This window comes from Microtus pennsylvanicus, chromosome 6, assembly GCF_037038515.1.
Source record: "Microtus pennsylvanicus isolate mMicPen1 chromosome 6, mMicPen1.hap1, whole genome shotgun sequence".
Taxonomy (NCBI): Eukaryota; Metazoa; Chordata; class Mammalia; order Rodentia; family Cricetidae; genus Microtus; species Microtus pennsylvanicus.
Window position 1 is genome coordinate 27485707 of NC_134584.1, and position 18256 is coordinate 27503962.

Below are 18256 nucleotides of genomic sequence, written 5' to 3' on the forward strand. Positions count from 1 at the left end.
ATTTTCGAGGCTTAAATTTAAAGCCTGGTTGTAGCAAGAAATACCTGTTTTTCCCCCAGAAATCCTTTCAACCTACAGAAATATGAAAAGGTTTGGGGGCATCAGTGGCCTCTTCCTTCATCTGTCTCATCTGTGGCCTTGCCTTCTCAGGATAACCCTTACATATGATCCTTCTCTAACTTCTGCTCTGGGTCCCAAGGGACACACACACACACCATTTATTTCCTAGTCACTCTTTCTTTCATTTGGTATGAAGAACTCAATTGCCAGTTATTACAACAGGAAATTAAACACACTTTGTGGTAAAGTCTAAATTTTACAAAAGTTACACATGAATTAGAGAAGCAAGACATGGCTGAAATTAAAATACTGAAAGTTACAATAGCCAGACAGATTCCAGATATTGGATTCCTTTAACTAGGGAAGCAAATCATGAGAAGTAGTATATACGTTAATGCAGGGACCATGGCCAATGAGGAATTTGTTCTATGTCTTTGAGCTGGAAAAACTGCCTAAAGAAGCTAAAAGAGTAGTCAGTGAGTGGCCTGAATCTCATAACAATCATAGACTTCGTCATCCTCAGAAAGCTATCCCATTCACCTACATGTACTGGAATGACTTAATGTGCATGTCTAAGTTTCTCCTAAAGGGAAAACACCAGGAGGCAAAATACCAGTAAAGAAGTCACCTGCTGGCTCTGCAGAAACATCGCCCACACCAACAGCCCCACCACCACCTAAGCCAGGATCGGAAGAATGGGTCTATGTGACAGAGCCTATACCTGAGGTATGGCACCTTCTCATCAAAATGATAGGATAATTTATCCTATGTATATCAAATTTGTCATATTTACAATATCTAACAATCCTTCTGGAGTCAGGGTTGTGTATAAATTTATCAAAACACTGAGAGGAGCCTGGAGTTGATGAGTGCAGAAAACCCTAGATTCCAGCTCCATTACCAAAGTGGTAAAGAAATGATTAACTAGTAGTATGGGTAAATTTGGAAATATTTAAAGATTAAACATTTAAATGGCACAATAATATATGCATGCATGTATGTTTGTTTCTATATACGTATGTATGCATACTCATATGCAATGGGTATCACCCAGTCCAGAAGAAGCTACTTTAAATACACACAGAGAAACAGGGAGAGAGACCCCACATCCATTATCAAAATGTTCTGAATTTGTGACAGAAACAGAACAGGTGTTTGGGGGAACAAAATATAGTCATTATTGGGTATTGGGTGGGGAGTGATGAAGAAAAATACCCAAATCTTATACCTTGGGATCGCTCAAGAGAAATAACACTGTATAGGACAAAAACTAAAATAAATGTCGTTAATACTGAGACAGATACAAGCTCACATACATAAACCTTGGGATGAACTCTTGTGGGAAGCAGATGAATCTCAGTGAAAGAAACTGGAACCTTGTTCACAAGTCTATCATTAATACATCACACAAAGATGAGACAGAATGTAATAAATCAATACTTTCATTCATTCAATAATTTTTGAGGACTTTCCAGGCCCAGTATACCATGTGATATACAGAGAAAGACAGTAGAGTGCTGATCAAGAAAATTCCTGCCTCCGTGGGGCAGGTATTCTAGAATAAAGCACAGACAACGTAATTTACGTTGCCAGTATTATAACACCTGAGTTCAGGATGCTAAGGCAGAGCCTCAGAAGATCTGAGGATAACTTAGCAAAGTACTTGATCTTGATGGTTAGTGTTCTTTTGACTCAGCTAGACACAGGATTTTTCATTTTTAAGCACTGATTTCAATGCTTTACTGTTGAACAGGAACTACCTTCATTTTTACTACCTTACTGGGAACTAATAGAGAAGTCCTACATAAACCACATCAAAACAGTACTTCGATATCTTAGAGACAACCAACACACTATCCTTTCTTATTTATATGATACTAGGTGAGTAAAGTCCTCAAGGTCAGAATTTTGTCATGATTAGGTAGTACAAAGATAAATCTCATTCTCTTCCTTACTTACAGAACCAATTTCCAGGAATTTCTCAGGCGTCCAGATCACAAGCAAGATTTTGTAACTCAGTGGCAGGCTGATTTCAACTCTGTTCCCGAAGACCTGTGGGAGGATGAGGAAACCAAAGCTGAACTACACCAACGAGTGAACGTAAGGACTGCTGTGACCTTCTGTGCCAGGGACATCTCATTCTCACTTCCTCATCTGTACACCCCCACTTCATCCCATTTCTGTCTTCAGGGATGGAAGCCTCAGAAATAGAAAGATTTGAACTCTGATCCAGTCATTAGTAACTTCACAAAGGACTGGCTGTTCTTCCTTTGGGGTTCAGGATACACGCATGGCGCCCTTCTTAGAAGAGGAGCTGACATCAGCAGTGCAGGAGCGTTCCTGGCACCTGCTTTGTAGATGCTCTTCATTTCTGTTGGTCCACCTACCTGTGGTCATACCTCATGGGATTACATGCCCATCCTGAATTCAGTTACATAGCCTAATACCAAGAAAGAGAACTAGGGCAACCATACTTGCCTTTTTGACTAGATCTTTTGAGATCTGGTGACATAGTGTACAAATATTTATATCTCCATCAAGTGCTGTACTTAAAAGTTGGAAGGCAGGTGGAATTTTGTGTATGCAAGAGAGTTCCTGAGTCTAGTTTATTACCTTGATGTTTTAGGGAATGGCTTCTGGTATACAAGAAGCCCCATCATTTTCATAGCCTTCATCATCCATATGTAAATTGACACCTTTCCCTTATATCATCAGAAGGATACTTTGAAACTCTCTTATGTGTTTTTTACTAAGAGTCAAATATTATTATGATCTTGTTGTGTGACACTATTCCTCAGGAAATATATCTAGATAGGGAATCCACAACAGAAGTAAAGATGCCACCATAATACAGCTTGGTAAACTAATGAGTTTACTGTGGTTGATTAAAGGAGTATTGGTAAGGGGTTACTTACAGGAGGATAAATGACCCAAAGGTTGTTGGATTGAAACCTTACATAGCATAGGTGATGATTTACAAAACCTGGGAACCTGGAGCTCACTGCATAATTTTGCAAGTAGCTTGATAGGTAGGAGAGTTCTCTTGCAGGTGGCTCAACCACTCTCTGCCTCTTCTAGGCAGTTTGACTTGTCTGAGCCTCCTTTAGGCAGCCTGGCTAATCTGCCTGTTCCAAGTTGGGAGTGGCTTTCAATAGTCCTTAGTGTTTATAGAAGCTTGAGGTAAAGTAGTCCAATATATCTGGACAGTTTCAAGGACTTCTCTTAAAAATGTGTATTATTCATTGAGAATTTCATACAATATATATATTTTTTTAGGTTTTAGTCATTTCAAAATTTATTCGACAGCAATTTTTCTTTTTTTTTAATTTTTTTTTATTGAGAAAAAAAATTTCCGCCTCCTCCCAGCCTCCCACTCCTCTCCCCCTCCCCCCTCTCCTCTCCCCCTCCCCCGACTCCTCTCCCCCTTCCTCTCCAGTCTGAAGAGCAGTCAGGGTTCCCTGCCCTGTGGAAAGTCCAAAGTCCTCCCCCCTCCATCCTGGTCTAGGAAGGAGAACATCCAAACTGGCTAAGCTCCCATACAGCCAGAACATGAAGTAGGATCAAAACCCAGTGCCATTGTCCTTGGCTTCTCAGCAGCCCTCATTGTTCACCTTATTCAGAGAGTCCGGTTTTATCCCATGCTTTTTCAGTCACAGTCCAGCTGGCCTTGGTGAGCTCCCAGTAGATCAGCTCCACTGTCTCAGTGGGTGGGTGCACCCCTCATGGTCCCGACTTCTTTGCTCATGTTCTCCCTCCTTCTGTTCCTCATTGGGACTTTGGGAGCTCAGTCCAGTGCTCCAGTGTGGGTCTCTGTCTCTATCTCCATCCATCGCCAGGTGAAGGTTCTATGGTGGTATGCAAAATATTCATCAGTATGGCTATAGGATAGGATCATTTCAGGTTCCCTATCCTCAGCTGCCCCAGGAACTAACTGGGGACCTCGCCTTGGGCACCTGGAAACCCCTCTAGGTCCAAGTCTCTTGCCAACCCTAAGATGGCTCCCTTAATTAAGATATGTGCTTCCCTGATCCCCTATACAATATATTTTAACCATATTTGCCTCAACTCCTCTCATTAGCTGCATCAAGATTCAGCCCTTCTACCCTAACTTTCCTAACTTATCTGCTTTTATTATTAAGTTCAATTTGTACTGTCTGATGCTTCAGGGTATGGGCCATCACAGGAGCATGGGCAAACGATCAAAAGGCACACCCCTAAAGAAAACAGACTCTCCTTCTTGCAGAAGCCATCAACTGTCCATAGACACTCAGGTTGGGGTAGAAGCTCACGAACCCCCACTACATTTTGATTGGCTTAGTTTTGTGCAGGGATTGCATAGCCTACTACAACTGCTGTGGGTTTTTGAGTACAGAAGTTCTGTCATGTCCAGACATGACCTCTGCCTCTTAGAGTTTTCTCCACAACCTCTACTGCATAGTCCCTAAGCCATTGGATGGGGCTGTGATATAGATGGTGCATTTGTGGTGGAGTACCCCCAAAGTCACTCATTCTCTGTACTTTGTCTATTTTTAAGTTTCTATGCTAGCCACTAGCCATTGCACAAGAGATTTTTTTTAATGAGACCTGAGAACTGCACAAATCTATGGGTAGAAAGACATGAATTTAGTTGTTTGATACTATGTCCATTAAGTAAAATGATAGTAGTAAGTTCACCCCTGTGACCTCGGACTCCCTAACTGTGGTATTCTTGGCCAGACTTACAGTACCAGGCGTGTGTTTCTCCTGTAGTATGGGCTTTAATTCCAATCAAAAAGCAGTTGGTCACCTCATAATATTTGTTACACTATTATATCATATGCATTTCTTTCCACACCAAGTGTTAATGTAGCTCATAGAGTTCATGGCTGGATAAAGTTATTGATGGCATCTTTTTCCTCCAACCATCTGCATAGCATATTTTAGCACTACAAGAGCTAGCTTGAAAGAAGAATTCTTCCTGGTCAATAAGAACTTAATCTCTCTAGGTCCCATGATTTACGAAGGTGGTTATCTTCAGCAGTAGTGTTCTACTGTTTTATGATAGGCATTTAACAGCAGAGCAAATAGCCTGTATTGTTACAGGGGGAGCTCTGGGACACCTTAGTGTGAGGGACTTCCTGAAGCTCCTGGCTTGTTTACTTTCAGAATCTTAATGAGCCTTCTTTTAGAATTTCCTGACTCTATTTTTGTTTTTGTTTTTTGTTTGTTTGTTTGTTTTGGCTTCCTTTTTTTATTGCCTTGTTCCTTCTCAATCTCACGTTCTTCTACAGCTTATATATCCCAACAGAATCTTTCAGACTGCAGAGGAGTCACAGGAAGGTTTCATTCCACTTCTCAAGTGAATGAGCAGGCTAGCCTCAAATTCAAATCTGCCTTCCTCTGCCTCCTGAGGTGTGCGCCACCACACACAGCTTCACATCCATTTTTGGAAAGTGCTATAGTTAACGTTGGTTGAAAAACGAGCTCTATCCTTCCATATTTGGTATTTCATACATAGATGATCTTGAAAAACATGAAACTTTAAAACTGCTCTAAGATGTTTCTGTCCCCCTTCCTTGCATCAGGTTTTGACACACTGATTGTATAATGCAGTGACAGTCATTTCTAAGTACTGAGTGAGCACTAGTTATTGTCATTCACCCATTGATGATTCTAGGTACTCAGCAGTATCTATCACCTGTTATCAGTGAAAAATACAGCAAAGAGATTAGCATTTAGGTGGCAGCAGTGATGTATATGTCCAAGCATCCAAACTCCCTATTAAACTGTTTCTCCAAGGAAGTACTATTGGACATATGAAGACAGAATGATAAGGTGTATCTGCCTAGAAACGATATAACAAACACTACAGCCTCTAAAGCACTTTCTATCTTGAATTCTTCTTTTATATAGTGTCAATTCTGATGCATAACATAGTGGTGCACATTACTGGAGCCCAAAGATTCACATCCTAGCTTCACTGTTAACTCACCCAAGGAAAATGCTTTCCCTATTCCCAGTGTCCGCTCACAAAAAAAAAAAAAAAAGGTAATAAGCTACCTAATGTTCCCAGGCATTAAAGGGTAATGCAAATATGTCAACAACATGATTAAGAAGAACACAGTACACAAAACCACTATAATTTTAACATCATAATTTTTGTATACCTAGATATAAATTATAAAACAAATGAAATATCATTGAATGCCTATACTATAGGTCAATTACCATGTATAAATAGCATGCTATATACTGTTCTACTCACATGCTTTTTTCTTGTCCTTAGTCTGATATGCTGTTGAATTGTTGAGTATCCCATTAAACACAAACATTTTTCTGGTAAATAATCCCCTATCTCTGATAGTTAGCAAACTAATGGCCTTGGTTCAAATGCAACCATGCATTTTTTTTCTATCAACAATACACAGGTTTTTAAAACTCACATGAAGTGGTTTTCAATCATACAAGTTTATTAACAAAAAGCTAATACACAAATAGTTACCCATGATGTTAGTGTGATAGGAATGGATATATGAATAACTGTGGGCATATGATCCAAGATAAAAAGAGATGTGAATGCCATCTGAATAAGTGAATGTAACACAGGAACATGTTAGACATGACTCCTTTAGGTACATCTCTGGAAACAAAGATCTCAGATGCAGGGCACTGAAGCTGCACAAGATACGACTTTCAAGCACACTCATGTTATTTCTCTTTCCACTCAGGATCTACGAGACCGCCTATGGGACATCTGCGATGCCAGGAAGGAGGAGGCAGAGCAGGAGAGGGTTGATATCATTAACGAAAGCTGGCTCCAGGACTCTGTCGGAATAATAATGAATCACTTCTTTTCCCTGATGCAGGTAGGAGCAGCCAGACTCAGTGACACAGACTCCCTCATCAGCCGTATTCCTCGTGGAACAACTCCTTCAGGAATGGCAATGTTGCTTCTAACACCCTGTGCTGTATGATTGTAATGCATTCTGGCTCACCAAGAATATTAGCTAACAACATTGTTTTTCTCCCAGCCAAGCAACCACGCAGACAGTGCATCGCTAGCAGCTACTCGCCATTTCTGCTTCCCTATGCATGTTCGGCGAGATTGCAGGGACTCTGTCTGGTACTGGGATGTTCAGTTGATCAGACTCCCACTTAAGAGTGGCCCAAGAAAGCTGCCCTGTCGTAATTTCAGGGATATGTTGCAACCATGGGAACCACTGTTGTGACTATGAGAAAAAGTGCACACCAGCCTTTAGTTGACAAATTCCTCAAAACAAAGTGCCTATAGATAGGTTTTGAGGGATCAAGGGTAGAGGCAGGATGATGCGTGAGATCCGGTGTCTTTGTTTTTACAATGTCTAAGCTTTAAATTATATGTATATCTGTGAGGGTGGCTTTGGACACCACCGCATTGCCTGTGTAGACAGGAAGAAATCTTTGGATCCCACAGAGTGAGGGTTTTGGTAATTGTGAGCCACCTGATGTAAATGCTGGGAACGATTGCCCTCTGAAAGAGTGGTACACTCTCCTAATCCTGAGCCACATCTCCAGCCCCTTTTGTGTTTGTTAACTGAACTTCCTCCTATATTCATTATAGAAGATACATTTACAACTGAAAACATCCACAGAAGTTACTTTCCTTCTCTCATATAGGAGCCTTGAAATGCTATCTTCCTTGAGAAAGAACTGTATTTCAGGCACAGTTTTCAGATCTTGAGGGAAGGCATTCCTAGGGTACAAAACTGATTTTTTTTTTTAAAAAAAAGGCCTGTCTTAAAATGTATATTTCAAAAACACAGAGAAAGGGGTTTATAATGGACTAGTTTCCTATAGTACTGATGGAGGCCAGGGGCTGAGAATGTGGGAGAAGCCTGACTAAAATTATTCCTGCTTGGGGGACTATCAAGTCTATCTTGGTCAAGTTATGCTTAATTTTTGTTGACAGAAGGAGAGTTAGGAGGGAGAATGAACGAGGACTACTTCTCATCTATAACTGATTAACTTAGAAGGTACTTTCAGAGATGATAAAATATCTCCACTTATATCTACAACTTCGATAAAGTAGGAGTTCAGCAAATCTTTTTCCAACAATGACCCATCCACTCTGGTAGTTCCAGTACTCAAAGGGACAATCCCTGCTCCAAAGGCATGTCTGAAAAGTCAACAGAAACCTGACTAACAGGAAGCCTCAGGAATTATAGCAGCCCCACCTCACTATTTCCCTTTCTGTGGTTTCAATTACATTTACTTGACCACAGGTGTGGAGGGGGGGGATGTTGTTTTGCTTTTCTGTTAAAATACAACTCACCTACTGATGTTCTCATCAGTTTGATTGATGAATTGATTTTTAACTGTCTTAGATCTTCTGAAACTTCTTCCACACTGAAACATGATTGATAGCAACTTAAATCCATGGTGTACCCTCACTATCCACTCTCACCTGGCTAAGAATAAATTGTCTCTCATATTCTGTAGCTCAAAACGGTGCTTTGTGTCAGCCATAATGAGGTAAATCTTTTGATGTTCCATTTTGTACCAATTTATCCTTTTTCATCTGACTTGGAATGAAAAATTTCCCTTTTTAATTGCATCAACACTGTATCTTCTCTATCTTTATTATTTGCTATCCAGGTTATCAGTTCTTCTACTATGTCTTCAAAAGTTTTTTGCTCAAGCAGCTCTTATATTGGAGTCTAATGCTGACACGATGCCAAAAGATTCACTTCATATTTGTTTTTGTGACATGGTCACTGTAGTCATCTTATATTGATACCAAAAAATAAAATATAGCACAACAGATTCTTTAAGAGAATCTATGTTCATATCACTTTTATTATAGTAGTTGTTATCATATTCTATTATTAATCCTCAATGTATTTGATTCCGACTTTCTCAAATAGATATGAATCCATAGAAACAAAGGCATTAGTCAGGTATTAAATAAAGGATTTGAAGTGTATCCCCTATGAATGAAGAACTATTATCTCTAAGTGGGAGGTTTAAAGAAATCAGGATATCAGAACAAGAAGAACTATGAAGGCATATTATAACGCTGGATTATGAAGATAAGATAGATTTAAAAGAGTTGCCACCCAGAGGACAATGCTGAGACATTGTTAAGCATATTATTAAGCGTATTAAGAAGTACACTTAGCTCCCTCATGCATAGTTTACATAAAGGATTAAGTAAAGTACCCAACTAGCCTAAACTCATCTGAGCAGAAACTTGGGGAATCAGTCTGAACAAGCAGAGAGACAATATTATAAACAGGCTTTACCAAACACTTCTGGAAAAAGTAACTATGATCCAAAAGTGAAGGCACAGCAGACTCTCATGAGTCACTCTCATGAGTCGGAGCCATAAATGACTCCTGTGGAATAGGTAAGACTCTAACAGTTCATTAATCTATAGATCTGAGGTTCTTATCCTGAGACATTGAGCCATTGCCCACATCAGACAAAATAAAACAGAACAACAGAATACAGGCTGGGCACAACTGCCAGAAATTTTCAGCAGAACTCTAGCGAACGATCACAGCAGCATGGTGCTGGAGCTTCTGCAGTCATCCTCAGTTCGTAGATAAGGAAACTGAAGCAAGCTGGCGGGGAGCTGCTGCCCACTTGTTGCATCCAGTAGGTGAAAGAAGGAGCAGGAATTGTGACTGACCATGGCTGCAGAGTCAGCACCCCTTCTGGAACACTGCTATGTCAACAACATTGCCAAGTTGTTTGGCTTCACAGGTAGATCACTGCTTTTACACACTGTAAAACCCAAAAGGGGACATGCTCAAAAGTAGCTTTCATCTCAGCACACGGAGCAAGACATGATGATGGGACTACCCATCAAATACTAGACAGTTGAGGCAGCTCGTATATTGTCCAAGAAACTCAAAATCAGGAGCCTTAATGTTTGTCAAGGACAAAAAGTAACAAGTCTGGAGAAAACCTTCAGTTGCATGTTCTGGCTCACCACAAACAGCTAGATAATTGCTTCCCAAAATGGGTTCCTTGGAAAATTGTCTTCCAAACTGATGCAGAAAATGGTGTAATTACATAAGTGACTTTGGAAAGTGCTCCATAAAGCAACCTATCTACCCCACCCCGACCCTTGGAGATTGACAAGTCTGTTGACATAGATAGAAACTAAGATGCTCCATGGGTAAAGAAATCATTTTGGTGCATTAAGGTTGAATTTCTAAACCAGATTGACCTTGGAAAGTTTTTGCTCATTCATTCCAACAAGATATCCATGCACAGCCTTTGTAACAAACTGTCCACACAGTAAAGTTTAGAAAAGCATTGCTAAGCTGCCGCTGGCTCCACAAACCTGTAAGTCACACCTACCCAAGAGGCTGAGGGAGGAGGAGGACAAGATCAGCGCCTACAGGCAATTGGGAGTTTGTGGTTAGTCTCAAAAATGTAATAATATCCCGTCTCAAAAAATAAATAAATCAGAAGACTGGGGACATGGGCCAACCATGAGGTAAAAGTACTTGTTTAGAATGCTGGAGGTGCTAGATTCAACGCAGAGTGCCACACAAAAGGAAAAGCAAAGCCTGAAACTCCAGCGACAAAGAAGTCACAGAGCAGAGGGTTATCTACTCGTTATAAATGTGAGAAGAATCACCATTAGTTTTCATTCATTCATTCATTCATTTAAGATTTCTGTCTCTTCCCCGCCCCCGCCTCCCATTTCCCTCCCCCTCCCCCAATCGAGTCCCCCTCCCTCGTCAGCCCAAAGAGCAATCAGGGTTCCCTGCCCTGTGGGAAGTCCAAGGACCACCCACCTCCATCCAGGTCTAGTAAGGTGAGCATCCAAACTGCCTAGGCTCCCACAAAGCCAGTAAAACCTTCATCAGGCGAGGAAAGGAGACAGAGACCCACATTGGAGCACTGAACAGAAATCTCAAGGTCCAAATCAGGAGCAGAAGGAGAGAGAGCACGAGCAAGGAACTCAGGACCGCGAGGGGTGCACCCACACACTGAGACAATGGGGATGTTCTATCGGGAACTCACCAAGGCCAGCTGGCCTGGGTCTGAAAAGGCCTGGGTTAAAACCGGACTCGCTGAACATAGCGGACAATGAGGACTACTGAGAACTCAAGAACAATGGCAATGGGTACCATTAGTTTTCTTAGAGGAAAATTCTGAATATGATGTCGTATCCTATTCAGATTTGCTTATATTTGAATCAAGTTGTTCCCCTTAAAAATGAGTCAATATTTTATACGAAACAATTACTGTAATAATGTAAGTCTTGTGGAAAGATCCCAGTACAGTTTCAAATCCTACTCTGTAAATTATGTTCTCCCAAACCCAGTGATTAAAGAAGAGTTCACTGCTCTAGGCTAAAGAAGAAATACTTTCCAGGTTTCTTACTCTATTTGCCCCAAACTATAGTTTACTGATTCAATGGCTAATTGCTTTTTGTAACCACTCCCCCACACTGTTCTTCATTTTTTCAAAATTAACTGTCAATACTCAGTATGTACCTAGTAAGTACATATTTGTATCTTATTCATTATAAGCATGATATTGTGTGAGTTTCCACGAATATAGTTTAGTCAAACAATTTTCCCTGAAGTTTTACCAAACTGAAACATGACACCAATAATTTTCTTTAAACTATGGGATTCTTCTGTGTATGGATATTTTAACTCAATGATTTAAAAAAAACCATAGGTTTCCTGGCCATTTCAAAGCACTGTGCTCAAATGTGAAGCATCCTATAATTTAAAATAATATATAAATGTTAATTTTATTTTATAATATAGACTCAAAGTAAGGAGATGAATTTTCTGTTGTTTGGGTCCTTTAGCTAGAAGAGTTTAATGCTGTAAAAACTGGAAACAATCTGTCTAATCATTTTCTCTATAAAACAACCTTATTGCGCTGTTTATTTTTTATTACACACTACTATGCAAATGTCAGCATCCCTTCATTGTCAACTGTGAGTATGGTACTGCAAATCTATTTCTGGATAGCTTATTCTTCTCTCATACAAAAATCCAGACTGCAGCCTCCCCTCCTCACATTACCCCCCTCTATTCCCTCTCACTACCTCCCTTTTCCCCAGATTCACTGCTCCTTCTGTTTCTCTTTAGAAAAGAGCACCCCCCAAGTGATAGGGAACCCCTTTATTCGTGCCCTTAAGCTACACTCAGCAAGGGTGGGGATGGGTAGGATGGGGCAGATTGCTTTTGTTCTTTTAAAAAATGAGAGAGCAAGAAAAAAAAACCCTCTCTTCAATCAACTAGATATTATTTATTACCTTTGCATAAAAGGCTCATAACTTATGGCTTCAGATACTTGCTTACACAACCCCACCAACAAAGAAAAGTCTGGGGGTAATACATACGTCACCAAAGGGAAGAGCATACATACCATATGATTTAAAAGGGAGAGAATCAGTTGAATTTCCAGGATCTACATTTGTAGCTTTAAACCTGTTTAGGGCCTCAGAGCACACATGCCCAGTGCATGTGCGCCACGAGGGCAAGCCTGCACCAGCAGGGGGATCGCACATGTGCACAATTACTAATTGTTTCACAACCAACCCATCTGGATTGCTCCACTTCCTTCAAGGTCTCTCCCAGCAACTCCAGCAGAGGAGTCAAGCAGAGAGGTCTAGAGAAGCTGTGAGTTATGTCTATCCTGTTCACATTAAGCCAGACAAGAAACTGTACTGAGAGAATTATTGTCCCACTTTGTGCTCTTGTTTGTCTTGTTTCCACAAACAGTTTGTGTCGTGCCAGAGGGAAAGAACCTAGTGTTGGTTTTATTCTGTTCTTGTCCTTACAGCGTCTATGGCACCCAAGGCAACTGAATTACTGCTAGGACAAAGAAGCCCACTTCGGTGATTGATTGAAGAATTTCTAGTAGTAACCATCAAAAGCTATATAACTGCCATCTGGTTAAATGGTATCACCCTCAGTAGAGAGAATACGAAGTCATTTGCTTTCTTAAATAATTATGAAAACTTTAGTGACAGAAATAAGCAAGGCTCTTTCTTCATTTCTAGTGAATTACTTTCAACCAACATGTTTTAAAATTTTTATTTACACTATGCATACATATCACAGAAAAACATACAGATGTGTTCTTAGTTGGGTATTGATATCTACTTTCTGTATTAAAGGCAGAAGTGAACCGTTTCCAAGACACCAAAAGACTCCTCCAAGATTATTACAGAGCAATGGAATCCAAAATCCCATTAGAAGACAGTAAGAAATTTACTCGGATCCCATTGATTCAGGTCGATAGTAGAGACATTTCAGAAAACCAACTTAGGTAAGGCAGAACATTGTTTTACACTGTAATTACTTTGAACATACAGAATTGTGGTTTTTAAATTATAAATCCTGCTCCTATTAAGGGAAACACCAAATTGTTTCCAAAAACTGAACTTCTTTTTCTAAGTTTGATGTCACATTAACTTGGCATGATATGATTATTTATCTTATTACTGGTGAATATTTACTCCTTTGTTTGGAGAGATATTGTGCTTTCTAATTTGTTTTTAGCAGGATTCTGCTGTGGATATTACACAGTATGTCACTTCTGTATTCAGAAATACATCCAGCTCCAAAGACCTCTGGTGCTGGATTAGGAACTTAGAAGAACCAGAGCATGTGTGTGGTGTGTATATGTGGTGGGGAATGTGTGTGTATGTGTGAGTGCGTGTGTATGTTTGTGTGTATTTAAGAGAGAAAGAGAGAGCGGAGAGAGAGAGAAATTATGTAAATTAAAATGGAAAGGATTGTCATTCTTCTTTTACAGGTAAGGAAATTGAGAAATAGTAAAAGTCTAATAGTATATGATCATGACCTCACAAGAATAAAAGATATTAACAATCTAACATCAGATTGTTGCGAACAGAAAAAGGAACTTAGTAGTAGAATAAAGGCAAATTACATTTTTAGCCAAATAAATCACCTGCAGTAAAAACGTAGTAAATTTTTTATAGATATAATAGGTGAGTTTCGGGAAGGAAAGACAATGTCTGATTCTGCAAGGCTGTAAGTGATAGAGGTGATGTCACTCTGAAAGGGTGAGTCAAGGGAATGGGAGTGACCCCCATGGTGTGGTTTCCAGCCATTACACACTAAGATCTAGTTTTCCTTAATTTTATATGACTTAAGATAAAACACTTGAAAACAGAATTCAAAATCCTTTAGGAGGAAATGTGTTATTTGAAAATAAGTTTGAAATGTAGGGAAACTTAAAATAGTATTTCCTGGTCATCCTTAAGCAAAGCATGAAAAAAGAGAAAAAGTTTGAAATGAAGATGGAAGTATAAGCAGAAGCTAGATTTACAAAATGATGTGCAGAAATTGAATGTTGTGTTTAAATCTCCAAACACATGAGTTATGTCTTTTATATTTAAAGGAAACCTCTTTGCCTAGATGTTTTCTCAGTCAATCTAGGTGTAAGAGTTGCATGAACAAAAGATAGCATAATGAATATATTTTCAAACCAGACTGGTCTAGTTTAAATCCTGAGTCTGTCCCTTGCTAACTGTATGAACTGTATATTAGTGGGTTAGGATAACTCACTACATCTCAATGTAAGCCTCAAGTTCCATTCTTATAAAAGCAAGGTTGTTGTGAAAATTACAGGAAATAGGATCTGCAAAATATATGGAATTATGTCTGGAAATGAAAACACCTAAAATCCAGTCCTCAAACACTTACAAAAGAGTGGCCTCTTTTGTTATATATTTTGGAGAATATATATAATAGTTTACTCTTGTTTATATGCAATATTTTAGTTGTGAGTAGTTCATGTCCCCACTTTGTTTGTTTATCCCTCCCTTGTTCCAAAAATAATTTGATATGGCATTGCTACATGGGCTTTGTGATGATCCAGGGTCCACACTCTTATGTTCTTTCATCTAGTGTTGTATCTACACCAGGCCATAGATACACAAGAACGCACAAAAGGGTGAGTGTGCACCCACTTCCTGCCCCAAATAGAAGAAAAACATTGAAGAAACTGCTAGGAAAACATTGAAATTAGAACAATAATGAATACCAGAGGGAATAGGAACCATCAACATCACCAGAGGACACCAAGTTTCAGTGTCGAGGGTGGCAGTGCATTCTGTTCTTGGCACATAATAGCAAACCAGGCATAATGGGGAAGCTATTCATTTTGGTTAGTACAATAAGGCCACAGAAGAACAGACAGTTCTAAGTTTTTACAGAACAGCTTTGTACCAATCTCAGCCTCACTGCTGAGGCAAAACTGTTGAGACAATCAGTCAGTCAATGCACCAACCAGCTCACCAACCAATTAACCACAGTCAACAACATATAGAAAAAAATAACAAGCACAGTGTTCAGCAATGTTACATAGTTTTTCTACTTCATTCTTTCCAACAACCCTATAGTAATAATAATGGTAGCCATGCATTTTCAAAATAATAGTTGTATTAGTTGATAAACAATTATGATAAAGCGAGGCTCAGAAATTCAAGTAGCATAACCAACTTCATCTCTCCCAATAGTAACAGAACTACCTATAGTGTAGGAACTTTTCTTCCCAGTAAGTGAATTCTAAGGCTATAGTTTTAATACGAAGCTATTATGTATTCTCCTTTGTTTTAATTTTCATATCCCTTTTCTGTTCGCATTGATTCAATTTGTTAGTAGACAATTTCACATGCTTGTAGTTCTGATCAGCATCATGTTCCACCTCTCTTATCTCCTTCACACAAGTTACTCTTCCCTACTCCCAGTGAGTACAGATACTCTTGTCTACTCAAGATGCTTAGAATAAACTAGCACTCAATCCAAACATGACATTTATACCACGTCATCTCAGGCTCAGGGAATATGACAGAAGGACTGAGTGGAAAGAATGTACAAGGCATTCTTATAAGAGACACAAGAGAGAGAAGATCTAAGTGATAGAGGGAGAGGCTGGAAGAAAATCACCATTAGAATATATATAAGAAGTTGTTGCATACAAAACTCCACAGGAGCTGCAGCTGCCTGTACTGGGCCCGAACTAGACTGGGCTTGTAAACAGCCAATCATGAGAAAGATGAGAGTTTATAACATCTTATCTTTCTGCTGAACTATTGGCAACTGATGGATTCTGTAGAAGGGACAGTCATTGTCTTCAGCTGTGTGACACATAGTAGACGTCCAAACTCCAGTGGCTAATTTCAAACCGGTGCCAATACAAAGAGATGATCCTGGTTAAACTAGTGGGTCATAAACCCAAAGTTCTTTTCTAAATGATGCCGTGACAGCTGCCCTGCTAAGCAAAGTCTTGTGCTGTTTGAAATGTCTAGAGATGGTCACACACATACTTCACACGAACTTATTGGAACTTGAATGGCTTTGATTTAGCATTAATTGGTTATTAAGATATAATTCAATATGTGAGCGTATTTTCAATGCATTGCTTTAATAGTTATGCTAGATTATCAGAATTCCAAGTACTGGGTCATACTGATTGCTCTACTGTTGTGAGGCTATTCTATGACCAAAGCAACTCTTATCAAAGAAAGCATCTAATTGGACATTTCATTACAGTTTTAGAGGATTAGTTCATGATCATACTGGTAGGAAGCACACAGGCCTGGCACTGGAGCAGTAGCTGGGAAATTTACACTCTGATCTGCAGGAAGCAAGCAGTAAGAGAAACACTGGGCCTGGCATGGGTTTTTGAAACCTCAAAATCCACCTCCAGTGACACAGCTCTTTCAACAAAGCCATACGTACTACAACAACCCAGGCCACAACTCCCAATTCTTCCCCCAAGCAGTTCACCAACTGTTAAGCATTCAAACATATGAACCTATGGGGGCATTCTCATTCAAACCTTACACACTGTGAAAATCCAAGTTTAAGTTCAAGAAATCTCAGGTGATGTTTCCAATCAAGAATAAGCTAGTTGTTTTCTGAAGTCCATAACTATCTTTCTAAATTCCTGATCCAGACCCAACCTTCCTGATTCTATAAAAACAAATGCTATCTATTCTTGCTGTTGATCCTGAATCTATTGTTAAATTTCAAACAGGTTATCTTTGGAGTTACTCTTTTCCAATTCCTTCTCCAACCTCAAGATGACAAAATTTTGTCACCGGAGGATGACCCCAATTACAATAAACATTGTACCCTAGGTCTTTCTTCATGCTTGGGCTAACCTCTGCGATTCTAAGACCAATGATAGTAGTACATCCTCAGAAGTTGTTCTAAAATCTCCACTTGGGGAAGAAGTACTATTAAGGCAAAGTGGAGAAAGAGCTTTACTCTTGTGTTTGACCACAGCAGTTGATGAAGAGAAAACCCCACTACCCATAAGTAAGAAAGGGGAGGGCTTCTGAAGCTGCTTCACCTTGGCAACCCACAAACATCATCACCTCTGTTTAACAACCCCAGTCAGGTTTGTGTTAGTCCCGCTTTGATGTCAGGATGCCCAGGTGATACCGACCATCTTGAATAAGTTCCGTTAAGTTTACTTTTCCCAACATGAAGAATGACATTTGTGTGTGTGGTGGAGGCGTCTTTCTCCATAATCATTGTTATACAGTCTACCTCTTTTAATTATTAAGAACTAAATCTGAAAAAAAATGACTTGTTACTTGCTGTGAGTTTTCTATTATTAGCAAGATTTTGTAGACCACATAAATGTGATTAATTCAGCATTTTCCAATCATAGCCTTTCAAAATAATTCTTCTAGGAAAACTTTGGAAACTTGAATTAAAGCAATACAACCAAAAAAAAAGGCACAAACTAACACTGTCACAAAAATAGAACTCTGTTAAATGAAACCCTTATGTTTCTCTGGTTTGCTTTTCTTTCCCCAAAGAATTCCTCTAGTTCCTCGAATATCCAATTCTCCGGAAAATGTTACCATCAAACCAAAGTTGAAAGCATTACTGAAGGGCAAGATTGATCCCACATTAGAAGGTTTGGAATCTAACTTTGAGGTAGATGAGAAGATAGTAATGGACACCTGGCAGCAGGCTTCCTTAACCATCTCCCACATGGTAAGCAGTACCTGTAGTTGCATTTCCTGTCTGCTACTCTACTGTTTAAGTGGCATGATTGGTAACATGATACAAGTGCGATGTTTATATGATAATCACAGTCATACTATAAAAAGGCACGGCTTTCAGAAATTGTCATTATTAAAGGGATTTCTAGGAGATTTTTTTCTGAAAGAAATAGGAAGTAAGAGATAATAGTCAAGAATTCT

The 18256-nt window shown here is 39.4% G+C and overlaps 1 protein-coding gene across 1 annotated transcript in view; it reads left to right on the forward strand.

Annotated features, from left to right (window-relative positions):
- Spef2 (sperm flagellar 2) overlaps positions 1–18256 on the forward strand; it is a 150109-nt gene that overhangs the window by 89568 nt on the left and 42285 nt on the right. Inside the window, exons 19-24 of the mRNA XM_075975903.1 lie at positions 638–786; positions 1814–1941; positions 2022–2160; positions 6768–6905; positions 13181–13332; positions 17867–18047. Of these exons, the coding sequence (XP_075832018.1) occupies positions 638–786; positions 1814–1941; positions 2022–2160; positions 6768–6905; positions 13181–13332; positions 17867–18047 (887 nt within the window). The remainder of the gene's footprint in view (positions 1–637; positions 787–1813; positions 1942–2021; positions 2161–6767; positions 6906–13180; positions 13333–17866; positions 18048–18256) is intronic.